Source organism: Misgurnus anguillicaudatus, chromosome 11 (assembly GCF_027580225.2).
Source record: "Misgurnus anguillicaudatus chromosome 11, ASM2758022v2, whole genome shotgun sequence".
NCBI classification, from domain to species: domain Eukaryota; kingdom Metazoa; phylum Chordata; class Actinopteri; order Cypriniformes; family Cobitidae; genus Misgurnus; species Misgurnus anguillicaudatus.
Genome location: NC_073347.2, coordinates 35,671,678 through 35,699,375, shown reverse-complemented (window position 1 = coordinate 35,699,375; position 27,698 = coordinate 35,671,678). Strand labels below are relative to the sequence as shown.

Here is a 27,698-nt window from a genome sequence, read left to right as displayed (position 1 = left end):
TCACATGGGAAGAGCGAAGAAATGCCCTGAGAGGCTATGAAGTCCTGAATCTACACATCTTTCTTCCTAATATGCCTCTGCAGATGTGCTCGGCTACTTATGAAATACTTCCCAATGTTGGCAGCATCTTGAATCAACCCTCTGAACCCCAGACGTTCCTGAAGAACTGACAGTTTCACCAAGATTCATAACCTTTGACATTCATTTCTTTTAATTGGTGTCCTGAGATGTCCAGTAAATCTAATGGTTTCAGAAGAATTTCATCATATCCTCACCCACCCATCAGGCTTACCAATTGCAGTCAAGCAGAGGATTTAAAGCAATTTGGTGGTCAGTGTCCTTGTAGACTCATCTCACAGTTTCTGGAAATCATGGGAAAAAAGTCTACTTGTAAATAAAAACGTGTTGGTGATTCCTTTAAGAAAGAGCAAATCACAGAGCCAAATCTCTAAAAGATTATTTTAGCTATTTAAGATAACACACACACAGAGATGGGCATAAATACATGGAAATGTATTTCAAATACAAATACAAAATACTGTGTGGAAAAATGTATTTAAATACAAATACAAAATACTGTGAGGAAAAATGTATTTAAATACAAATACAGTATTTTGTATTTTGAAAATACACAAAATACATCTGAAATTGGTGATTCAGTGCAAGTATCCCTATTAGGCTGAAATCTATCACTGTCTATTTCTGAATGCCAAAAAGCATTTAGATGTGTGCAACTGCTTAGAAACTTGCTTTCCCCTGCCCTGTACTGTAGGAAATGAAAAAACTAGGGAAAAAAAACTTGGTAACACTTTACTTGAAGGGGTGTGCATAAGACTGACATGACACCTAATCATAACATGACATGTGTCGTGAATATGAAGAAGATTTTATGCACATTTATGACAACTGCCATTAAGTGTCATTTACTCAATTATGTAATTTTTAATGCAAAGATGACATTGTTTGAGATATCTTTTTTATGACAACTTGACACATAAACCAATACAACACAACTTGTTATATATCATAAACAATAATTATCAAACTTAACAAGCTACCTAGCTTTGTGGGTTACATTAAACTGTGATTTAAATGTCATTAAGTGTTCAATTTGTATCACTGGTAAAAAGTGGTCAGTTATGTTGTCTTGGTTAATGGCAAGTTGTCATGACAAGTTATGATGTATGGGTTAATGTCAAGTTGTCATAACAAAGACATCTCAAACAATGTCATCTTTGCAATAAAAATGACAAAACTGAACAAATGACACTTAATGACAGTTGTCATAAACGTCCATAAAATCCCCTTCATATTCATGACACGTGTCATGTTATGATTATGAATGTGTCATGTCAGCCTTATGAACACCCATATTCAAGTAAAGTGATGTTTTATAAAAACATCATAAAAACTTTTTCATGTGTCATCGACCCACAACCTAAACAGTTTATATGTGAAAAAAATTAAACGTATTTACTTCTCACGAGACAAGTGTTTGATAATTATTCGGCAAACTACTTTCTCCAACCTGATCTCACGAATTTCCGTGGCATAGTCACGGAATTTTTTGCTAATTTTTCCGTGACATTCTCACGGATCTCCGCATATTTCCGTGGCCCTGCCACGGACTTTCTTTTCCGTGGCATTCTCACGGATTGGTTACTCAACTGTTTTGTCCTATTTTCTTACCATTGTCGCTTCGGTTTAGGGTTAGATTTACATAAAATGACATCCCTACCCAAACCCAACTCTAACCCCAATGCCAGGTGACAATTGATTAAAGTTTAGAAAATATAAAAGAATACATCAGAAAAAATTGAATAAACCAATACTTACAGTGACAAAGTAACCCAAGCACCAAATCTAACCCTAAACCGAAGCGACAATGGTTTGAAAATAGGAAAAAGCAGTTGAGTAAGCAATCCGTGAGAATGCCACGGAAAAGAAAGTCCGTGGCGTGGCCACGGAAATATGCGGAGATCCGTGAGAATGTCACGGAAAAATGAGCAAAAAATTCTGTGACTATCCCACGGAACGTTGTGAGATCATGTTGCCTTTCTCTCATCGCTGCTTTTTGATGGTTTTGAGAACAATTACTCACGAGTCGCCCTCTGTCTTTAGGACCTTTAAGCAACAGCCATTCTGGCGTTGTATTGCACATGCGCGAATTTAACTGCTACTTTGCGACGTTCTACTGTAATGGTCTACTACAGGAGAACAGCTGATTTGCCGTAGTCGCTACAACGTGAGAGATTGTGTAAATAAATGTTATGTTTTATGGCAAATGACTTTGTAATTGCATCAGTTTATGATTGTACCACAAGTCTTTTATATAATATGTGTTAAAAAAAATTAATTTAAGCTAATTTTAAAGATTTTTAAGTATTCAATGTTTTCAAGTATTGCTTAAATCTAAAAAAAATGGCCTTCTCTTGCTTTTTTAAATGACATTTTTTAGTTTCTCAATAAATGAATTAATGCCGCGTTGCGCTGTCCTGTTTACGGTTGCTTAGTGATTTTTACGTTCCTGGCTAGGGCGGTGTGACAGCATACTTCCGGTCGCCGTAGCCGATTCATTCCCAGTTGTTGCTTAAAGTCCCTATTTACAGAATTATACAACGGAGAGCACGTCAAGCATAAAAGTCTTGTAGGTTTACTGAGGAGCCTGCAGGTTCAGCAGATTCAGGCCGTAGAGTAGAGCCATGCGAATTGCAAAAGTGTAAACAAGGCTTCAACTGCACAAAGCTAAAAAGAAATCAGCAACTGTGTGCTGCTGATTCTACCACTTGCCGCGTCACGTGTGAAAGGGCCTTTAAAGCAAAACACCACAGTTTTTCAATATTTTACTATGTTCTTACCTCAACTTAGATGAATGAATACATGCCTATCTTTTTTCAATATGTGCACTTCATCTTTGCACAGTGTGTCATGAATGTGTTAGCATTTAGCCTAGTCCCATTTATTCCTTAGGATCTAAACAGGGAAGAATTTAGAAGTCACAAAACACTTCCATGTTTTCCCCATTCAAAGACAGTAGTTACACGAGTAAGTATGGTTGCACAAAGTAAAACGTGATTTTTAAGTGAATAAAAATGAGAACTATATTGTATGGCGGAAGAGCACTTAGTTTGCAGCACTTCAACATCTGGCGCAGTATACTGCACGCTGAGGTCGAAATGCTGCAAAGTAAGTGCTCTTCCTCCATGCATTGAAAATAGATAGTTATGTATTAATTTGTCTAAGATGAGGTAAGAACATAGTAATATATTAAAAATTGTGGTTTTCCTTTAAGTCAAAAGTGTAGGCCTATTTGTCAGCGTTCCACACTCTGTCTCAGTCGTGCAACGTGCAACTGCCTGCCAATGTGCAAGTGTGAATTTGAATTTCCTTTCGCGACACAAATCACATCACACCCAATAATTCAATCGCCCTTGCTTTTTTCCCACTCCAACATTTCAATTATTGCCCACTAAAAGCTGCACAGATATATTTGCTTACCTGCTCTGGTCTGAACTAGTTGATGCATGAAAACAGCACCCTCACTGGTTGACTGGCTCAAAGTATTTTGAGTATTTTAAAAATACAAAAATACTCATCTTAAATGTATTTAAATACAAATTACATTTCATTTTTTTCAAAGGCTTTAAAATACAAAATACAAAATACTATTTTGTATTTCAAATACGTATTTTAAATACATGTATTTGAAATACTGCCCATCCCTGCACACACATAGGAAATGTTTTTTACGAAAGGTTACAGTCCTCAAAATTAAAGTTTGAAACCCTGTAGATGACTTTGCATGTGTGAATAGTTTACTATATCTTGGACAGTCATGTGACCTGAAAATTCCAAGGTACCTTAAGAGGTACCCTGCATTATTTGACAGAAAACTTCAAATACAACAAATCAAAAACAAGAAGCTAAACATTTCATCTTTGGAAAGCTGGAATTCTTGTGATTTGAATAATGTTAACCGTTTTAAGATACAGTCAACACAGCAGGTACAATGTGTGTCCTTCTTTGGCATTTTATTTAGCCTTTGTCGGGAATTTTAAGGGGATAAGATTACAGATAATCTGCTGTGGGATTTTATACAGACAATAGGCAATACTTTGCATTTGTTGTAGTGATAAACAAAGCCAGTTTAAAGTCAATAACAGCGTGAGATTCAGAATTTACACAGTCAGAAAAAATAATGTCCATATGTCACAGGGGCAGTACCCTTTAAAAAGGTCCAAATATCTACAATTTAGGTACAAATATGTAGCTAATAATATAAATTCTTTGGTAATAATATGAACTCTTTCCCGACAAGCAAAAACCAAGACAGTGAATAGACGGCTAATAGACCCAATATAGTCCGGTCCCACTTCTACCCTAAATAACCTTGAATTTGGTTACATGCTGTACATTTACATTGTAAAAGTATATGCATCATCTATTCTTGGGCTATGATTAGAAGTCTATTATTTGCATATTCAATTTTGCCTTGTTTTAGTCTAAATTGCTTACTGGGTTGGTAATAAAATGTACCTTTAAGCTACTAATATGAAGTCTTTTGGTGCAAATGAGTAGTTTTTGAAAGGGTACTGCCCCAGAAACGGGGACCATTTTGGACAATTAATTTCTGACAGTGTACCGTGCATGAAATCATCTCATTTACAAAGGGACAATATTTTGCATAAGATGCATAAAGTCTTATGCCCATTTATAAGATGGTTCACCACTGACTAAAAAGAGTAATCTTGTATTTTAGCAATAGAAGGGCCATTCCACCAAATCTGTGGCATTTCTGTCCCCAGGACATTATGGGGCAGCTTCCTGGACAGGGTTTAGATTAATCCAAGACTAGGCCTTTGTGATATTAGGACATTTAAGTAGTTTTTACAAACAAACCTTGCAAAAAACAATACTGGTGTGCATCTCAAAAAAATAACAACAACACTGATATACGTCCGTGCAAGGTGTTTTTAAATGAATGCTGCTCAAACATGCATTTTAGTCTGGGACTAGGATAAGATCTGTCCGGGAAACTCTATACTTTACATTTAAATATAAAGCATAAAATTCTTCAGATATTTTTTTTTTGCATTTTTGTGTGGGTACATATCCCATCTTTGCTTTATATTTTTTTGCCATTGAAAAAGTCATTATTTTAGATAAAATGCACATTTTAGTCATATACCCAGGGGCGTCATGCACCAATTTTTTTAAGGGGGCACAGTGTGCACGGCTCACAGAACTTTGTGCATACACAGACATCAAACGAAATTGAGCTTTTCAGTCTTTTCCATGGCACTTACATTTCTAACAATCTAAACGCCTTCATGCAAAAACCTCCAAAATGAAAGTGTTGACTAACTTTTATATCAAAAATTTACTTGGAATAATGACATGATATTGGCATCATATTTACATCTAAAACGGCATGTTTTGTTTATTTACGTTTTGTTTAATGGTGTCATTAATGCATTTTGCACAACAACTGCATTATCCTATGAAATTAATGTAATTTTATAAACAACAAAAAGGACATACGCTATAGCCACGTGATTGAGTTTAATGTTCAATAATGATTTAAAGAAATATGTTTAGATAAATTTTTTAGAGGAACGGATTTTTGCATCAAATTTTACCTCATGTGTGATTCCGCGCTCTCGTGAACGCCTGCTGCCAGAATTGTAACATAACATAATCAAAACATTATCAAAACGGCAAAAATCTCTGAAAAGTGACAAGAATGCAGCACAGAATTGATAATATTTTGCATATTAAACAGATTAAAAGAAAGTAATGGATAATGGACACTTCTTTGATTTTGAGGTGGCATGCAAAATCCATTTGGCTCAAAAAAAAAAAACAAATGGGCATGACGCCATGGCCGTATCCACCATTGAGGTCCCCGAGGTCCGGACCTCGGTAATTCTCCGAGGTTTACATAATAGAAGTTGTAAAATAATAGCCTATTAAGGCGGCGAGTACACAAAGACGTTTTCGTCTCTGTCGTCGTATGTTTTCAATTGTTTCCAATAGAGGAGACGCACTTTTCAATAGCGCCAACAGCTGGCAGGTTTTGTCAGTTTTTTCGCGCTGAGCGTCTACAGTTGTTCAACTTAGGGTAACATCAATGTCCAATCACAGTGAAGAAGAGGCGGGACAAATGCCACAACAACCAACCGGCGCTTCGGGCACTCTGGCGGTAGCGTCAAAGTCTGCCCATGCGATGACCAATCACAACAGGCGGAGTTGCACTTCACATAAGCTAAAGAGCACGAAGCCTTTTAGACTACGATGTGCGAGATAATGTAAGTAAACAATGAATATTATACAGCTATTTAATGATAAAAATGTTAAACTTAATAATCAGGAAATGCAAACTTATAAAGTTTTATTTACATGGTTTTCTTGGAAGCCTTCAGTAAATTCACATTTATAACTTTACTTTTTTTAATGATACAGACGAAAATGAAATGACTGCTTCAAACAAAGCTCAGATTTGAAAAGAGAAAAGATACAGGGCAAGAGAATGAGACTGGGGAAAAAAAGAAAGAGAGAAGATGATGGAGATAAGACAAAAAGAGCAGGAAGCCCACTGTGCTCAGGATAAAAAAAGCATTATCCTACAATATATTCATAATTGCTACACATACTGTATATGTGACTCTTGTCTGTGAAATCCAGGCTAAAATCTAATATAATCTATAATCTAATATTGAGATTAGGAGCATCACATTTTGATTTCACTCATTGGTTTTATTTTTACATTGATTTCAGTCTTTGACATGATCTTAATCATTCAACATTAAAAAAAAATTATTTCAAACCCTCCAAAATTCATATTTGGACCTCGGTATTTAGAAAATCCTGGCTACGGCCCTGCATGACGCCTCTGTCCCCAGGATTTTACTCAGTCCTGTTACCCAACAGATTTCTCCACTTTGAAAAAGTCATATTTTTAAGAGGAAGTGACATCATCTGGATCTTCTGAAGGCCATGTGAAGATCAAAAGTCACTTTTCTCATTTTCTTTTCTGCATATTTTATAATATTGAAGCCATGACTGTAAATGTCAATCTTAATGTTCAGTCATGTTACCTATATTATTTCTTTGATGTTATTGTTTTTTTTTTTTTTTAATAAAAAAATCGGTAAATCACTAGAATTTGCTCAGTGTCTTCATGCTTTTAGCACATATTATTTAATGCAGCTATATTTCATGTATTTGCTACAGTAAGTCTATGCTAAAAACTCTTAACAAAATACCTCCATTAAGAAAGCATGTTAAAAATAAACTAGTTACCTGAGATTGACCAATGCTCATTTTGAAAAGAAAAATGTTTATGATTTAGTGTTAAAAAAGATAGAAAATGAACTTCAATTTTGATGAGTTACAACATGCAAATGACAGCGATTCAGTGGAATGGCCCAAAAAGAATTCAAACTGTTTTTGCAATCAAGGAAATACAGGAATGACAGTAATGTGACTGCAACTGTGAGTGATGTTTGCCACTGAATATAAAACAGTGAGCCTGGATCTGTTAAAGCAATAGTTTGCTCATTTACTCACATCATGCTGTTTCAACCTCGCACAACTTTCTTTGTTCTGAAAAGAAAAATCATGAGAATAGATAAATGTAAGAATGTATTTTGAGTGATAAACATCAAAGTCATGGATGACAGATGCACTGTGCAATTATGATATGTCAACAAATGCCAGTTTAAATGGTTTGGTAACCAAAACCTGTTGTATTTGGGACAATAGCTGCGTCTCCATTACCCTTCAAATTATGGCCAATGGAAACACGTCAACATATGGCAAAAACATTTTTATACTCGCATGAGGTGGTTTTTTAGGCAATTCAGAAGAGGTGCATTTCGCAAAACTGCAATGGAAAGAGTTTACTCACATTTTCAGGTCACCATGACTCAGTATGAACTAAAACCTCACAGAAACACGTCAGTATGTGTCTGCTTCTAAGTATAAGAGGTTTCCTTGCCAATAATGTTTGAATAAAGACTCCTACATCTCTTTTGATTTAAAATAATCTACTTTTACCTCCAAGAAACATCTATTCGTTGTCGCGAAGGGGTTTTCCTTGGCATTAATGTTAATACTCTTACGTCTCCTTCGGTTAAAAATATTGCTTAGTGCGGTGGATGTGATATTAGTAAACCTACCAACATCAGTCGACGTGATGTTTAAAATGACTTACTGCAAGAGGAAAAACTGTTTCAGTCGCATTAATGAAAACACCATTTCGCAATAGTTTAGAAAATAACGCTAAAGTTTTGCGCAAATCTGCAATGGAAACGCATCCAATGTTTCATTAACCCCAGTATGTATGAGTATAAAATCAAAGGCCATTTGAATTTCAGCCATTATGCATTCTTATAGATTTACATAATATGTCTGTCAACGTCTCAGTCTACAGCTTCTCTTGACTGTTTTTAATGTCTTTGTAGTTTCACAACCTCCAGGAGTTGCGTCACAGCGCATCTCTGGCCACCAAAGTCTTCGTTCAGAGAGATTACAGTGACGGCACCGTCTGCAAATTTCAGACCAAGTTTCCTGCAGAGCTGGACAGTAGAGTAAGTCTGTTTCTCCAGAACCAAAGAATACAATTACTAACCACAGGCTCCATGACAATCTGACACAATCTGAAAACTTCACACCAATAAACAGAAATCCACATCCATATATAATTATGTTAATGTATAAAAATAAATAAGGAAGGCAGAGGAAAGGTGTGTGAAAAGGTTTGGATGTACAGTATCATACAGTCATTTTTGTGGTTGCATATCCCACAAGGCATTACACATTCTTTAAACTCAAAGAAACAAAAGTCACATTTTAAGGTTTTAAAATAAACACAAGCTCAAATTCATCGTCATTTACATTATATTTACATGTATGCATTTGTCAGACACCATAACCCAAACCAACTTGAAGTTCTTTCAAGGTATACCAAGGCAGTGGATCTCAATCTTTTGCTACTAAAGCCCCCCTAAGCATCTCCTATCATATGGCACACCCACCTACAGTATACTGTAAACCTGTCTGGGAGTGTTTTATAGAAAGTATGACTGTAAAACCATTAACACAAGAAAATATTTAGTTGTTATGGTAAAGCTGACAATGTTGGGTCTGACTGTTGTATGCAGATCGAAAGGAGTTTGTTTGAAGAAACAGTAAAGACGCTGAACTGCTTTTACTCGGAGGCAGAGAAGATCAGCGGTCCATCGTACCTGGAAGGCTGTCTGGCCTGTGCTACAGCTTACATCATCTTCCTGTGCATGGAGACACGCTATGAAAAGGTATTGAGATAGTCTCCTCTTGCTTCATTTACAATAAATTTTATCTTTATCTAGATGCAAACTCAGATCTAAACCTGACCCATGAAAGGCTTTGAAGATCAAAGAGGAACATTCATACCCATTCACCTGAGGATTCTCAAAGAAACTAAACATTAGAAAGTTCGGCAAACATTTTGATGTGCCGGCCCGTTCGACTCTGACCACACACACGGTTACACAGAAACAGATGGAAATCACTTTTGAATAGGAGTCGAGATAAGGCTTTGATATACAGGACGTGAATGTTCCCGACTCTGACAATGGTTCCCCTGAGGTGAGCACCTGTCCACCAGTGGGCACACCTGACCGAATCACAACATGGCATTCATAGTGTTGTACGCTTCTAAAGAAAGACTAATTACACTTCACAGGTGTGCGTCAACCAACATGCACCAAGATATACCACAAAGTTAAAAGTTCTTGCCAGGAAAAGTGACGGTCATGCTTGGCCACATCTGTCCCACTTATGAGGTCACGTCAGGTTTTCCCAAAATGATTTGTAAACTCAAGACGGTAAAAGTTCCACCTTATTGCAAAGCTCAGTGAAATCCATCCACCCACCCAAGATGTGCAGCTTTGTTTGTCGCTCCAGCTGATGGCAGGCCACACATGAGTGGACACGGATGAGTTCCCTCGTGCTTCAGGCTATAGCCAGATAAGCATCTTCTTCAAAGATGAGCGATTGCACAAGTCAGGGCAGCAGAGACGGAGATTTAAAACTTGCAGTGCCGTGTCAGGCGTCATCGCTTAAGATTGTAAAACAGAAAATGACTGCAGTGGATCTCAACCTGTTACAAGCACCTTCAACTGATTCACAGAGGAGTTATAAGACTAACAAATGTCAAATCAAATTAGTCATAGTTTTAGTCACAGGATGTATGTAGCCCGTCGTGTGTGTGGTTCGTAATGTCAAAATATATGTTTGGCACGTTGAGTGAACCTATATGCATCACGTCCCTACTGAAAAATCCAGCCAAGACCAGCACAAGCCGGTGAGCTGGCTTAATCTGGTCTCCAGCTTGGCTTTAGCTGGTTTTGCTGGTGTAGCAAGCTGGTCTAATGTTTTGGTCACTTTTTAAGCTGGTCTAGGTGGACTTAGCTGGTCAGGTTGGAAGACCAGCTGGCCTACCAGCATGACCAGCTTTTTCATGCTGGGAGGACCAGCTTAGACCAGCTCCTGCCACCTTCAGCTAAAACCAGCTTATGCTGGTCTTAGCTGGATTTTTCAGTAGGGGTGTCATGTCAAAATAAGTGCCTGCTGCAGACGCGTCTAAAGGGTTTATGGTAAAAGAGATGCTCGCGTTTGCCAAATACACGCATAATCTCATGCGTAATCAGAGTTTAATGTTAAGGAAGTGTCTTGTGTGTATTTTGTGAATGTGAGCGTCTCTTTAACTCATTCACCACCATTGACGAGTTATCTCGTCATTTATGAGCTCATATTTAACTAATAAATATGCCTTTCTGGACGAATTTCAAAGTGAAAGTGTACCGCTTTTATCCACCAGATGGCGCCAAACCGAATTTATCAAAAACGGAAGTTAAAAAGATTTAATGATTATTTTAACTGCCTTTATGTTTGATAGTCATTCTGAGTCTGATGTCTAACATAAATTCCTTTACAAAAACGCAATTTTTTAAGCTTTTTGCTCAAAATGTTGTATTTTTGAAGAGAAATATCCTTATTTCAGTGGTTAAATTAAGTAGAAAAAGTAAATATATAATGAAATGTTTTTTTCCCCATTTTGTTTGTTTGTTTGTTTATTGTTTGTTTGAAAGCAGAGGGTATGTTTTTTAATTTGATATAATTTGTATGTTTATATATTTATAGAAAATAATTTTTCCTGCAAGGAATTTTGTGAAGATTTTGTTAAAATCACAAAAATGCAGGTGGGCAACTTTTCTCAAAAAGGCTGTTAGTTAATCATAAACGGTTTTAACACGTGATGCACATGGTTCACATGACGCAACAAACACATATTTTGAAAACCCAAGCAACACATGACACTCCGAACACATTTTTTATTTTTGCCCCTCGGAAGAGCAGTCACGAGCCGCCACTGAGCAGTTTTTATTCACTTTTACTGTTTGTCCGATGTATAAATCTTGTGTGCATAATCCTTTTATTTTACATAAGCTGATACTGACTATATCAGACATACAATTAACAACAATAAATATACCAAATTTAAAAATGCACTATAAAAATCCCAGCAAATCGATAGCGGTCACTTCATTGTCTACACTGTAACTTAATTTTTTTACTAGAATTACAAATAAATTGACTTTCTTCAACAAGAAAAAATATACGTTTTGCCAGGTTTTCATAGACGTAGAAAATTTTGTTTAGGGCAAGTTATTTGTTTTTCATTGGCTCAAGTTATAAAATCTACTGTAGATGTGAACTATTACCCTATTTTTTTTTAGTAAATTAAACTGTTTTTGTTTAAATGAGACAGTAAAACCTTAATATTTCAAGTTAAAATTAACAAATTAAGAAATTGCAAGTTGGGTCAACAAAATTGTGTTGAAACAGCAGCACCACAAAATACTTTACATTGTATAGATGCCATATAGTCTAGCTCTGTGTAACCTACTTTATACCCAAAATAAACTTTGGTTACTTATCGTTTTTGCTAAAATAACTTGAGATATTTATTATATTTAGCCTGATTTCACTAAAAAGTTGGCTAATTTGTATGATTTAGTACAAAGTGAATCATACAAAAAATATGATTATCATGAACAAAAAACAAAACAAACCCCACCACTACCTCCATTATCATAGTGGCAAAAGCTAATCGTACAGAAAATGTAAAAATGTGGTCGTACGAATTAATATGAATTAGCCACCTTGTAAAATACGTATGAATTGACATGAGATAGCAGTGGGCATTGCATCATGTTAGCAAAGTTAACGTGACTACAAAAGTGTTTGTATTCATATATTTATTTTACTTATTTTTGGGCTATGGTTTTAGATGTCTATTAATTTTTTTATTAATTTTGGCTTGTTTCAGCTTAAAGGTCTGGGCTGTGTTTGTAGATTTTTTTTTTACGCAAAACTGCTTGCTGGGAATTACATAGACTGATCTCACAGAAAGTCTTGTTATAGTCACGAAAAAGTCATTCATTTATTAGTGTCCATAGCATGAAATTCATCCATTAAGCACGAATGTGTTTTTCGTGTTACTTGCAAAAATTTCTGTAAATAGTTTTTCCTGTCCATTGCACGAATTTCTTTTTGTGTCATTTTATGTATTGTTTTCTCATTGTTTTTTCCTATTTTCTTACCAAACGAGTGACACGAAAAATACATTTTTGCTCAAGTCAGGAAAAAAAGCTGAATTTCGTGCCATGGACACGAATAAATGAATCAAATTGTTGGACTATATAACACAACTTGCCATGAGATCATGTTGGAATTACAATATAGACAGTATATAGGGAGGCATACAATGTAGTTTACATACGCACATTGTTGTATATATAGTAACACAAGATATACAATGTAGACAGTGTACATTTTAGACATGAGAAACAAGACTAAAGGTGAAGGTTAGTTATGTAGTGCTATAGTGTTACAGGGCTCTGAAGTTTAGCACAGCTGTTGTAGTGAGAACATCAAGTTGCTTTTGTTTTGCATGCATCCTTTCCTCTTTTCATGGTCAGTTCTGTGGAGTAGAAAGCAAAGAGAAGTGATGCACAGTTTCACCCCACTGGGGCTGAGAAACATAGCAGAACTTAACGGCACTCACTTAAATGGTTAAAATAAATAAACCAGCATCATTTAAACCTGTATTATCCATCTGTGCTGTGTTTGCAAATGACCCCAACTATTTACAGCATGCACTTCACTTTAAACACAAACAGAACATTGAAGTTAAGTTATTGAGGACCTCTCATAGATGCAACGGTTTTAATACTAGATAATGAGATTTACTTAACCCCTAAACCAAAGCCTTACAAAACTGATATCAATTTACAGATTCATTCATGTGTCTTCAAGATAGTTTCACTTTATTTGTAGTGACCAGTGACGGGAATAACTGCGTTATAAATAAACTGCGTTACTAACGCATTGCTTGTTTCAGTAATGAGTAATCAAATAAATGACAGTTTCCCAGTTGTAATGCCGTTACTGACAATAAAATGTTGCGCGTTACTATGATTGATCTCACTGAAGTGATTTTCACCCGAGTAGGCTCTCCCTCAGCCAGAAAGGAGGACCTGAAATGTTTTTTCTCTGGTGTGCGCGTGTGTGTAAGAGGGGGTGGGACAACCACATAACCGATGATGATTGGCTTAATTTCCATTAAGCCAACCAGAGGCTGAGTGGTGTTTGTGTTTTTTTAGACAAAAAGTCAGCAGTGTTGCCAACTTGATAACTTTGGTCTCTAGATTTAGCAAATTTCTAGACCACTTTGACTTAATTTCCCCTGTTCTGAAATCTTTTACCTTCAATTATTGATTGGAATTAACATTTATTGATCATTATTAAGCCAACAACATGTAAGATTTGTATTGATTTTACAATACTGTTACTAATAAATGGCTAATAATCTTCAGGGCTCGAAATTAACACTTGTCTGGGACAAGTGAATGTGTTCAATGGGATTACTTGCTAAACATAGTTAAAACATTTGTCATTAAGTTTATTTAGTAAATATTGGCTAACATAGTCATACTATTTATTCAGATAACAATTAAAGGTACAATTTGTAAGATATTTGCAGTAAAATATCCAAAAACCACTAACAATATCTATAATGTTTTCAACTACTTGTAAATTATGGGAAAATTGCCATTCTAAACAGTGACACGGGGCAGTGCAGTCTGCTGTAAATTACGTTAATATCTATGTTAACCTTTGTTACCGCCTTTACTGACGTAAAAACCACATGACAACAGTGTCGTGGACAAATGCGGAAGTAATAGCGTCTGTCGGGCCACTCGCTTTTTTTATGGTAAGTTTGTTCATCTTTATAGTAATGCAAAGTTGGCAACACCTATTGGACTAATACTGTAACATCTATGAATAACAATTTCGTTTTGAACATTACATGAAACCTTACATAATGAAAAAAAAATGGATGTCATCAAACACAACATTTATAAAACTTGATTACTTTACCTCGTGTGTAACATGATTTCTCATTCCGTCTGATTGATGGCCATCAGCGGTTGAGTTAAAGACAACAAATCCCATCAGTCTACGCTGCTTCAGAGCGTCATTAATCTACGTCATTGTTATTGATTTGATCTGGCGCCTTCTAGCGGCGCAGATTATACAAATTGCATCTTTAATTACACAGTAAATACTTTGCTGCCTTAACATTTTTTGTTGAATCGGCTCTTTTTGCAATTCATTTCAACTTACTATTATTTGTTTTGACTACAGATGAGTTGTTATAACTTATAAAATTAAGTTGACTTTTCTCAACTATATTTTATAAGTTGTGACAACTCATCTCTGTTGACATGACTTGTAAATCTGAGTTGATTTAACAAAAAGATTTAAGGCAGCAAAGTATTTTTACAGTGTTTCTAACCCATAGTTAAGACATTAATTAGTAATGAGTAATAAAGTATTAGTATATTTTCAGTTATTCATTAAGTACTGTATTATTAATGGTTAATTAGCTGCAATTTTTGTTAATATAGTATGATTATATACTTAATTAATCCTTAATTAATGCCTTACTAATGCCTTATCATGGACCCCCAAAATAAAGTGTTCCTTTATAAAATCTGACTCTATTAAAAAAATAATGCATAAAAATCAATGTTGCTACCAATCATTGATCCATCCCTGGGTCTAATAATGATAATAATAATAATCATCATCATCATTATCATCATCATCAAATGGTGGATCAATTGGGTTTTTTATTTAGTTTTTACAAAAAACATGGATTAATGTAACAAACTGGCATATAAAGGGTTAACTTTTCACAAATGTAATGAATATTTGATATGTATGTTTCAGGCAGAACTAGTTTTAAAAGATTAAATCGTTTAAAGTGCAAAAAATATTGATGTATAATATTTTTAGAACGATTTTTGGGAAGGTGTCATTTTTTTGGCCTTAGGGACAAATATGTAAGTTTTTTAAGGGTTAAAGTAACATTTTCAAATATGCACCAATGACAGGGTTATTGATTGACAGATGAATGTTTGTATGCATTCAATTGTAACATGCTAAGATTCTTATGAAAAATCTAATGTATCAAGTAAACAGGGTTTGACTTTTCTTTGACCCTATAGATCCTGAAGAAGATCAGTATGTATGTCCAAGAGCAAAATGAGAAGATCTATGCACCCAGAGGTTTGCTGTTGACAGACCCCATCGAGAGAGGCATGAGAGTGATATCCTTTACAAAAAGCTGATGTTTTTTCTGTTCGGTTTCTTTTTAAATGGACAGTAATTTGAAGGGCTGAATATGATCCAGTAGTGGTTTTTGCTCCTGTTTGTTTAACTTTCTTTTGTCACTTTTAGCTATTTTCCCATCGTTTTTTCCTAGTTATTTATGTTCTTTCCACTTAGAATCATGATGGTTTATGTTTGGTTTGGCAAAGCATTATACCAGTCAACACTGTTGTAATTGTGTGGCTACTGAGGTCACACTTGTTTCATAAATGTCCGTTTAATGAACATCACATAATACACAAAGAAAATCTCATCACCCTTAGACATTCAACTGAGGTGACACTGTGATGTTAATATAGCGCAGAAAGGAAAATCTGCCTTAATTTTTGGCATTAATTTCAATGTTCCTGCATAATGGTTGTAGTTACACTGCGGGAAACCAAAAAAGTGCCTGGGGCGAGAAACTTTGCTTCTTGATTAAAGAATGACTCAAAAAAACTTTGTCAAGACAAAGAGATTAAAGCAGGTTAAATGTTAGTGTTTATATTTCAAGCCAACATTCTGAGCCAGACATTCTGAACATTTCGTTTTTAAATTTCTCTGGGATTTCATTGGGAAAAGTGATCTAGTTATATCAACTGCATCTATTACATCAATGTCAGATTTGGTTCCAGTGAAGTTTAGGTGAAATTTAAAGGCATGGAAGTTCACAAATTCATTTCATTGCAAGGGAAAAGTTATTAAACTTCAACTGTTTCCAAGCAACACATCTAATAAGATGGGAAACATTGCTCATGTCAAGGCTTGGAGTCTGGCTAAATATTTGTCATTCGGTGGAGACTGCACATCATTTGCCCAGAGAGTCTACCTTAGTTATTATTTTGGTTTGAAGGTCTCCCTCTTTGCAGAATATATAAAACATTCAAATATTACAATTCAGAATTTTTAATATACAGCATTGTGCAAAAGTCTTAGGCCACCGTCAGCATTGCTGTTTTAGCAAAGCTATAATGATATCCATATTTATTTTCACTTGAACTGTGGCTCTGAATTGTCAAAACACTCAATCCAAATTTTATGATGGACAAAGGTTTGGAGCTAGCGTGTAAACGTGGTTGACACAACGTGAGGTTGTATTTACTTTTAACCTGCGAAAATATCAGACTCACAATACGTGTGCAACCTTCCTTCATAAGTGTGTAAACTTTCTTCAAACTTCCCTCATAAGTGTGCAACCTTTCTGCATACGTGTGCAACCTTCTCTCATAAGTGTGCAAACGTCCATCATAAGTGGGCAAACTTTCTTTATAAGTGTGCAACCTTCCGTCATAAGTGTGCAACCTTCCTTCATAAGTGTGCAAACGTCCTTCATAAGTGTGCAAACGTCCTTCATAAGTGTGCAAACGTCCTTCATAAGTGTGCAAACGTCCTTCATAAGTGTGCAAACGTCCTTCATAAGTGTGCAACCTTCCTTCATAAGTGTGCAAACGTCCTTCATAAGTGTGCAAACGTCCTTCATAAGTGTGCAACCTTCCCTCATAAGTGTTCAAACGTCCGTCATAAGTGTGCAAACGACCTTCATAAGTGTGCAAACGTCCTTCATAAGTGTGCAAACGTCCTTCGTAAGTGTGCAAACTTCCCTCGTGTGTGTGCAAACTTCCGTCGTAAGTGTTCAACCTTCCCTCATAAGTGTGCAAACGTCCCTCATAAGTGTGCAAACTTCCGTCATAAGTGTTGAAACGTCTTTCGTAAGGGTGCAACCTTCCGTCATAAGTGTTCAACCTTCCCTCATAAGTGTGGAAACGTCTCTCATAAGTGTGCAAACTTCCGTCATAAGTGTTGAAACGTCTTTCGTAAGGGTGCAACCTTCCGTCGTAAGGGTGCAACCTTCCGTCGTAAGGGTGCAAACGTCCGTCGTAAGGGTGCAAACGTCCGTCGTAAGGGTGCAAACGTCCGTCGTAAGGGTGCAAACGTCCGTCGTAAGTGTGCAACCTTCCGTCATAAGTGTGCAACCTTCCTTCATAAGTGTGCAAACGTCCTTCATAAGTGTGCAAACGTCCTTCATAAGTGAGCCTGTAGGTTCCTGCTATTTCTTAAATTTGAAAAAAACTCACACTTAACTCTTTTCCCACCATTGAGGACTTAGCTCATCAATTAAGAGAAAACATTTGCATAAAAATGTGTTCCTGATGAATTTTTATGTTAATCTGCAATACCATGATTACCTAATTTATGAAAAAACTGAAGCCAAAACGTTATTTACTAATTTTAAACTAATCTGAATCTAATCTCTAACAAAATTCCTTCACAAAAAATGCAATTTCAGCTTTTTGCAACAAAAAAATTATGTTTTTTTTTTTTTGCACCAGCCGCCGAGTTAATACTTGAAACTTTAGTTTATCATTTTATTCAGTTTTTTTACTGCATACATTTTCTGGTTGTGCTCTTATAATGATATATGGTCATTATACCATTGCATAAACAACAAATCTAATGCTGGCATGATGGCCTAATACTTTTGCACAATATTTCAACAAATGCCATAGGCTGTTTCTCACACTTTAGAAAACCCTCTAGCTCTTATTGTATCTCAGTGTCAGAAATGTTTATTAGGCCCAACAGCGGTCCGTAGTCTTTAGGCATGACAGTAAATGCCCCCTTAAGAGCATCCAGGAACACAGTATTCTTTGGATCCCATAAGATCCCATTTTCTGTGATTTCTTTAGGGAAATGAAAATCTATCCAATGGACCATCAAGCTTGCTTGGCAATGCTGTTCGCTTCCCATCCCACTGACTATGAGCCCAGCTGGATTTGGCAGCCCATCATCAGCTCACAGTTCTGCAGAGTCCAACCAGCTGTCACCGTAAGAGCAATGGACAAACAATAGCTGCCATTCAGCTTCATCCACACTGACCACCGGTAATCCATCACAGGGCTTTGCCTTAACAAACAGGAAAGACGTTTTAAAATTTGTGTATTAAAATGAAATGGAAGATGGGTTTAATTCCATTATTGCGGTTACTACATTTGAACAATATGTTACATATTCTCAACATCCGATTAACTCTGGCTTTCTCGTGCGGTGGTAATGAAGATAACAGCTGTCCAACTCTCATCTGGAACAATTTTTAGGGTAATAGACAAAGATTTGTGGTTTAGTCTGTCTGTTTGCTTTAGTGTGCAATCTAGTGTACTCTTTTAAAAGTTGGCAAAATAGATCTAGTAGATATGATAGCATATACTACAGTGTGGTATAGTATGCAACATCATAGTATTGTAGTAAAGTGCGTATCCAGTGCATATTTGGTCTGCTAAATCATGGTATAGTTTATTGCACATAATAGTATAGTATATAATAGCATACTATATAATAGCATACTATATCATAGCGTACAATATTATAAATGCTAGTATAGTTGCATGGGACTGTGTTAGTTCTTGTGGTGCTGCAGCATTATTGTGATCTCATTGCTCCAGTCTTTAACCCTTGACTTTGGTCGTGTAGATCGAGATCTCAATATTCGAGGACAGCGGCTCCAGCAGTTCCAGTTCCAGTGCGAGTTCTCCATCCAGCAGCCCAGCACAATGACTGGAGGAGCAGCACCAGGGGTACGGGTACAGAGGGGCCAGTACATTGGCCAAAATCCGCATGCTGAAACATGAGAGCACCAGATTTTAAAGAGAGAGAGAAGCGAAGTACCGCTCACTCTTTTCAAAGAAATGCAAAGCCAGAAGCCCTCCTCCCCCTATCATTTTCTTTATTTCATCCTCCCCTCCATTTCCATTAGGGACGGACACAATCTCCATCAGACACCCTGAATGCTAAAGATGAGTATGATAGACAGAATGCGTCCCACAGGAATTTCATTTTGATTTTTCTCTGTTACCTTGTCTCGGATTGTGTGTGGACTATGTGTGACCACCTCTTAAGGGACTAGCTGTGTTTTACTATAGCCATTAAGTAGAGCATGGCACTAGCAACATTAAGGTTGGGTTTTAAAACACTGTTACAAGCTTAAAACACTTAAACTAGATTTCAAGGTCTAGACCAGTGGTCTCCAACATGGTGCCCGCGGGCACCCGCACAAAGTCTGTTAGTTGCCCACCAAAGCACATTCTATTATTAGCCTCAATTTTAATATGTATTAAATATTTTTATATTAGCTTGGCTTCTTTTATGCATGTTAAAGCTCACGTAACACACACTGTTTCTGCATTTCTGATGTTAATCTGGAGTACCTATAGAGTAGTATTACATCCTTTATATCTCCGAAGACTCTTTAGTTTAATCAGATTTATAAAAGAAAGATTAGCTTTATTGATTCTTTCCGATAACGTACGAAAACATGAAGGAGGAGTTACTACCGCGGGAGGAGCGAGTACGAGTCATGCAACACTATACAACACTGTTTAACTTATAATTCACTACATGTTTGTGTCATTTATATAATATGCACGCGCATATTTCCAACATAAGACAGAAGTCTTACTTACCACATGCAACTCATGACCCGGTTGGGAAAATCCAGTGCATCAAATACACATGCAAAACTCCGCTGCTACCCCAGATAATAAACTATATCCATTGTTTCCTGACTTTTTTTCTCCTTACATCCAAAACACACTTCATCTTTCGTGTCATTGTTGAGTTTTGAAATTAAACAAGCTGTGTCACCTGATATGATGTATGATTGACGGGTGGGCGGGGTTTTCTGGGGGAAACGCCCATATAAAGAAGTGATACGTATGAAATACCATTAAATACCATTAAACCACCCCTTTAACATTTTAAACAATTATAAAACAATCAACAAGTAAAACAAAATAAAATCAACAAGTAAAATAAAAAACCTTTTGAGTAGACTATATCAAAAAGTAGCTCTCCAGATTGTTTTGATTAACACGGTCTCACACCCATGGCGTCAATATTTGACGACACTTGACCATGCGTCAATATGTTGACGCGAAGGGCATACCCCTCGCGCCATTCCCCGACGAACTGGGGACCTCAATACCACCAGGTACGCGAAATTAAACAGTTGTCGCCTGGCATTGGGGTTAGGGAAAGGTTTGGGTAGGGATGTCATTATGTAAATCTAACCCTAAACCAACGCGAAAATGGTAGAAAATGGTAAGAAAATAGGAAAGAGAATGCAACGGACTTAATAGTATTGAAGTCCCAGGTTCGTCGGGGAATGGCGCGAGGGGTGTGCCCTTCGCGTCAACGTGTTGACGCATGGTCAAGTGTCGTCAAATATTGACGCCATGGGGTGAGACTGGGTTGTTTTGATATAGTCCATGCTCACCAAAAGGTTGGAGATCCTGGTCTAGACACTTTAAAAACCCTTTAACGTGTGAAGCAAAACATTTATACATTGCAAATATACTTAATTCAGAGATAAAATCTGCTCTTATGGAAATGCATTGCAGGAGATAAATGTACAACAATTAGTTTGCAGAAATCAAAGAATTTAGGAAGGTACAGGAAACATCTCATTTAGTTTAACTCACATTGTGCAAATGGTCATTGGTACACATTTCCTCCTTATGCCATTCCATAATCCATCCTTGAATTAGATTTTGTTTAACCTCATCCTCTTGATCTATCATATTTAGCAGTGTCTCATTCACTAGCGGTCCTGACCCCATGCAGTACTCGAGGTTCAAGTTGTCCATGTCAGTTCCAGCAGTCGTTGGTTTTGTGGACAACATGCTCAGCAAAGCCCTTCTCTGGTCTCGTGTGATGAAGCAGAAATGCAAACAGCAGACCTTTTAGAAAGATGTTTTTATTTACTTTTTTTAATAAAACCCAGTGTGTGCTTGTTCTGGAAGCCAGCGTGGAGGTCAGTGATGGAAATGAGCCTTAGATAGAGTTTATTTTGACTGATCGGGTTCAGAGAAAATCGACTCGCCAGCTGTTCAGAACGAGCTGCGAGATTTTTCTTCAGTGCTCCTGCTGGTTTCTCAGAGGCAATGAATGCAGGAATTGAATGTTCGCCTGACAGGACGGCCCGGGCCTGTGCACTTCAATTTAATGGAGTTTTTTCAAATCAAATAGTCTTTAATTGAGATTGATTAATGTAAAGTAAGGATGTAGTCCTTTAATATACATATATTGACAATAACCACCAATATCAATATTAAGGGACACATCAAATGTTTATGGTGCTTATATTATTATTGTACTGCTTTGGTTAGTGCAAAGAGTCAGTGTTAAAATTGTTCACCCAAAATCTAAAGTTTTATACGGAATACTTATGTTGCTTTGCTTTTTTTTTGGTGTAGTCCTTTGTAGACAAAACTTCAGATCAGACCTTGTGCCTTACATCTTTTGTCTCTCAGATGAAAAACCACATTGAGTTTTCGGGTGAATCATTCCTTAAAGATGCCAAAGAATGCATTGTAATAATCTGATATCTACAAAGAAGATTTGTGGTTTTATTAAGTGCAAAAATGATCCAGAGACAGTTTTACATGTCCATTTACAACCAGGATTTGCCTTAATAACAGACCATTTCATTATAACCTTATTTGGAAGTGTCATGAATAATAATGTTGAGCTCTGCTCTGATTGGCTGTTTCTCAGAGCAGCTCCTTTAGTAGCTCTGTGTGTGTGTAAACAGATCTTATGTTTGAGTCTGTATTAGATGAAGATACAGATTTTGAGGAATAATCAATTGTTTGGAGATTGTTATTGGACGTTTCTGAGTGGTAAGTTTGTGATTTTTTTCAGTATGGACCTGCAAAACGTAACTGTACGTCAATAGTAGAACTTCAGGCTAAACGCTAGCATATAGCGCCACTAACTCAGCAGTCACAACTTTGTTTTTAGCATTGTAACAACTTGGTAATTAATTTAATGTGTATTTAATGTTGGGGTGTACATCTCGACTATAACATCACATTTGGTGTTATGTTGAGATTGGTCTGTTTTCCAGCGGTCTTTTGCATGCACAAGGTTTACATAAGAAGGAAACATTCGTGTTTAAGGCTTTACCATGTACAGAGCTCTTCTTATTCATCTAGGCCTAGATAAATACAGTTTTCCATTCTACAGCACCTTTAAAAAATAGAAAGGAAGCTGTGCATTTCTGTTCAAAGGTTCATTGTTCCAAATATGAAAACCACTTTTGTTTCAGACATGCATGCATGTTAACTCACTTCATTCAAATTCATTCTTTCCCACTTTTCCTTTCAATTTTCCACCTGGCTGTGCTAAACCCACGCTTGAGCTTCTAGCAGAGATCTTAAGTACTGTAGCAGACATACAGATTCTGTGCCTGGTCCCTTCATGTTTCACTGCTGTGGAGATACCCACCCTGGCGCTGATCCATCACAACCGCGGACTGCCAGAGAGACGTCTGTATATTGTACATGACTTGCACAAATAATGCATGAGAGTATTTGTGTAGCTGTGGAGTAAACGAAAAACTCTACAGGTGTAACGATGGAGCCATTTATAAATTATGATATATTAGGTAAACTTTTCTGCTAACTGGATGACAGTTTTCAGAGAAGTTACTTTAAAAAGATTTTTAGGTTTTTTTTTAAACTGGCTGCAAATTGAAAATAGACGTATGGTATGACTGTTGGATTTTGACTGTCATGATGGAGTGTGAGTATTTATTTACATTACAACATTTAGGGTCTGAAAGGGCCCTGGGCTGTTTCATACATCAGTAAAACATAAAAATGTAAGTTCCATTAAAAAGACATATTGTACATTAACATGTGTTTATATGGACAAGCCTGCTATTTTGGTCAGGTCATACATTATTCATATGAAGTGTCAGGCTGTTAGTGGCTGATGTGTGCCATGCCATGTGTTTTCCAGAATATTCACTTTTCATTTATATCAAACACTTGAGCGTGCATGCGTGCGTAAGATGAAATTGTAAAGAAATGTTCATATGTTAAAAAAATAAACGTTCATATTGTTAAATACTTATATACTACTTTTGTACTATAGATTTACGAAAACAGTTTAAAGTGAATCAAAAGTGATCATGTCTTCCTGATGTAAAACTTTATGGTTACTGTTTGTATTTCCTTTGGAAATACCACAAACTTTCTGGCATATTGCTGCTAAAGAGAGAAGTTTATCTGTATTAATATACACATTTAAATGAACAATATTTAAAGATCGAGCAGCTGTTTATATATTACAGATACATTGCACTTGTGCCAGGTTTACACTACAGGATTTTCGCCTCTTGAGAATCTGAGAGGTCCAGGACCTCGATCGGTTCAGATGTTTAGCTCATATTATCTTGAGAGATGTTTACAGATCAAACCGTGCCAACAACATGACTGAATAACACATCTGTAAAAACATATCATGACCGTTCTGTCAAAGACAGCTTATGAGAAAACACCTTGGTTATAAACAGTACTGGGTTAGTGTTGAAAACTGCAAGCGCACTAGCTAGAGAATGTAAACTACTACACAAAAATAACACAGTAAAAAAATCTTTGCTGCCTTAAATTTTTCAGCTCAGATTTAATAGTAATTTAATAGTAATTTCAGCTTACTATTTTTTATCTTGACAAGAGATGAGTTGCTACAACTTATAAAATGAAGTTGACTTAGTTATATTTTATAAGTTATAACAACTCATCTGCAGTTATAACAACTCAAAAATGTATCTAAAAAGATGAGTGGACATTAAACACTAACAAGTCTTTCTTTTTAAAACAGATAAAAAAGTGTTTAATTTCAAAATTTACTCCCAAATGCCATCCCATGCAAAGCATGCTGGGAACTACAAGTCTACTGCATTGTTAGTTATGTCTACTAAAAACATTCAGGTAGTTTCAACACAAAATTATTAAGTTCATTTCTTCCTTACAAATTTAAGTGGATTATACATAAAATTAAGTTGAAGTTACTCAATAATGTGTTAATTTAGAATGACTCAAATTACTCAATTTTTGTTATTTTCACAAAAATTTTGTTTAAAAAACAAGAATACATTTTTTTAATAGAGTTTACTCATTTTATTTCATTACATTTACTACGGCACATAATTATTTTTCACAGTGTACCACTACTACTACTACGACCACCACCACAATCCCTACTACCACCACAACTACCACTAGCACCACTACAACTACCACCACCAATAATAATAATAATAATAATAATAATAATAATAATAATAATAATAATAATAATAATAATAATAATGTCAATGTCTATTCCACATCCGCTTCTCCATAAGATAATGTAAAATGCAACCGATATGATGTGTGAGGTGATTTTTTTAATCTAGTAGTAGTGTGAACTACTAGCATAGTGTGAGCATATTTAATATTTGAGAGTAGAAAATCTGTCAAAATTCTTTTGTGCTGCAACCAGATTTCATAATGGATGAGGATTTTAAAAATCCTGTAGTGTGAGCTCGACTTTAAAGAATAATACTGTACTGTATCAAGAGAACATTTTTATAAACATCCCCTTCTCTAAATGCCAGAATGTTTGCAAGATTTTGTAACAAGATTTGTTTTTGTCTTTTGTCCAGAATGCTAAGAAAAATAAAATGTTTTGTTGTTCCTGTTGAAAAAGTGATCATGTTTTTCATCACCGAGATGCACTGAGATGCTGCTAAAACAGAAACAGACTGATTTCTGTATAGCTCAGTGGTAGAGCATCGAGTTAGCAGCACAAAAGGTCATGACTCATGGTTCAAAGTAACCCAGGGAACACACATATATGCAAAATTGCTTTGGATAGAAGCCTCTGCCAAATGCATAAATGTAAATGTTCAGGGCAAAGTGTGCATGTGTGTGTGTGTGCTATATGCAAGCAAACAAACATGACAGGTTGATCTTCGTCTGTTCTGTTAGCATGATTGGTCCTGTTGCACTTTCAACTTTCACCTTTTTTAAGATGGTGCACTTACTGGAATAAATAGTTCTTGTTAGGAATGTGTGGCACCTGATGAATCGTAACAATTCTCTTCCAGAGATTGAGGATTAAAGTTATGACTTTGGCAACAGTAGGCTGCTTTTGGTTTCAGAGCATTTATATTGAGTCTGTTCTTCCTCCAGGATATTGGTTCAGAAGAACAGATTGACCTGCTGACAGAACAATAGTCTTGTGAGCTAGAAAATATAAAGAGCAAAAACAACATGCTTCATGCAGATCCTTAAAGGAGACATATCATGAAAATCTGACTTTTTAGATGCTTACGTGCTATAATTGGGTCCTTCTATCAACCTAGTAAATGTGAAAAAGATCAACCCAGTAGTTTTGGTAAACTATTCTCTGCAAACATGTGAAAAATCGGGTCATTGAAATTTGGCTCCCCTTGTGATGTCAGAAGGGGATCTCATTATAATACCGCCCCTTAATCTGCACTATCCAACCACAGCACTGCCATTCAGTGGAGATCAGGGGCCGGTTGCACCAGCTGTGCGTAAGTTACCACGTAGCTTAGTTACGACGTAAATGGGCACTAAGTTACAACTTACGCATTACTAAATGTTTTTGCGTTGCACCATAAAACTTAGTTTAAACGTAACAATACGTTGTAACTAAATATTTACGGAAGCCTCTGTCCATGAATAACGCTTGGAATAAGATGTCAGACAGATTATATTACATCGATGAGCTCGTATAAATTATAAAGAGCCGCGAATTCGTCAACGAGTTTTCAAGAACTGTTTAATTTTCTGTGTATCCATCAATTAAAATAAGATTTAAAATTTCTTACTGTTTATTTTCTCCTCCATGTGTGGGATAGATATTTTAATTAAAAGTGTAATGTTTTGAGTTCGATAACGTTTGTTTAACGTCTTTTTTTACTTTCATTTTAGGCGAGACAAAAATGAGTTTGAAATTACGTACTGTTCAGACTATTTCCTGTTTACCCATTATAAGGCTTGTGATTGGGTTAAGAAAAATAAACGTCATTCTATGCAACAACGCATTACTTTACGGAGAGCTTACGACTTACTAGCTACGTTCTGCCTTAAGAACAAATGGTGCAACCGAATTAAGTAAAGAGTTAGTTATAAACTAGCTAGTAGTTACTAAGCCTCTAGTTTGGACTTTACGTCCCAGTTTAAGTAAGAACTTACGAACGACTGGTGCAACCCTACCCAGCTCATTTGCATTTTAAAGGACACACCCCCAAAAAAATGTACATTTTTGCCCACACCTACAGAGTGGCAATTTTAACATGTTATAATAAATTATCTATAGCTAAAACTCATACATACTCTGAGGGCACTAAAGATTTATTTGACATCTTAAACTCTTGTGAAACGTCCCCTTTAAATCCTTGAATAGTTTTTTACTTTGCAAATATTTTAGGTTTATTCAAGCTGTATTATAATTTCTAAACGCATATGAGATCTAAATGAATAAAGACCGTCAGTGCAGATAAAGATTGCATCGTATTGTAAAACGAATGAACCATGCTACAGTTTTAATTTATTGATTCATGATATTTTTTCTTTGTAATATGTTCTGTTTTCATGGTTGTAAAATTTTAGTACGGCCATCTTGGCCAGGGGCCGTATTCACAAAGAATTTTATCTTACCACTAAGAGTACTCCTAAATCGCACTAAAAGATTTTAGCTCTTAGAAGTTATTCACAACGCCTTTCAGACCTACTTTTAGTAAGGAAAAATGATTACTCCTAAAACTAAGAGTGAGTCTTCGTTGCTACGGATGACGTCAATTCTCATGCACGAGCTGACTCGCAATGATCATATTGACCACGGTGATTGGTTGTTCATAACATAACACAGACGCACCAAATCAATTACAACATCAAAATATGTCTGTGTCCTACACAAAATAATAATAGTAATGCCATCGAAATGCATATATAAAAGAAAAGTCGTGAATGAAATTAAATTATATCAAGGTAGCCTTATACCCAAATGAAAACCAACAATTGCCTAATAATAAAAAACGACATTGCATTAACACTTGCTTGATTAATTTACATCCTATT

At 36.1% G+C, this 27,698-nt stretch overlaps 1 protein-coding gene across 1 annotated transcript in view; it reads left to right on the top strand.

The window, feature by feature from the left end:
* The window catches only part of golga7bb (golgin A7 family, member Bb), a 34,212-nt gene extending 13,592 nt beyond the window's left edge, over positions 1 to 20,620 (top strand). Inside the window, exons 2-5 of the mRNA XM_073873595.1 lie at positions 8,466 to 8,591; positions 9,165 to 9,317; positions 15,624 to 15,727; positions 19,236 to 20,620. Of these exons, the coding sequence (XP_073729696.1) occupies positions 8,466 to 8,591; positions 9,165 to 9,317; positions 15,624 to 15,727; positions 19,236 to 19,317 (465 nt within the window). The 3' untranslated portion in view covers positions 19,318 to 20,620. The remainder of the gene's footprint in view (positions 1 to 8,465; positions 8,592 to 9,164; positions 9,318 to 15,623; positions 15,728 to 19,235) is intronic.
* The last annotated feature ends 7,078 nt before the right edge of the window (positions 20,621 to 27,698 follow it).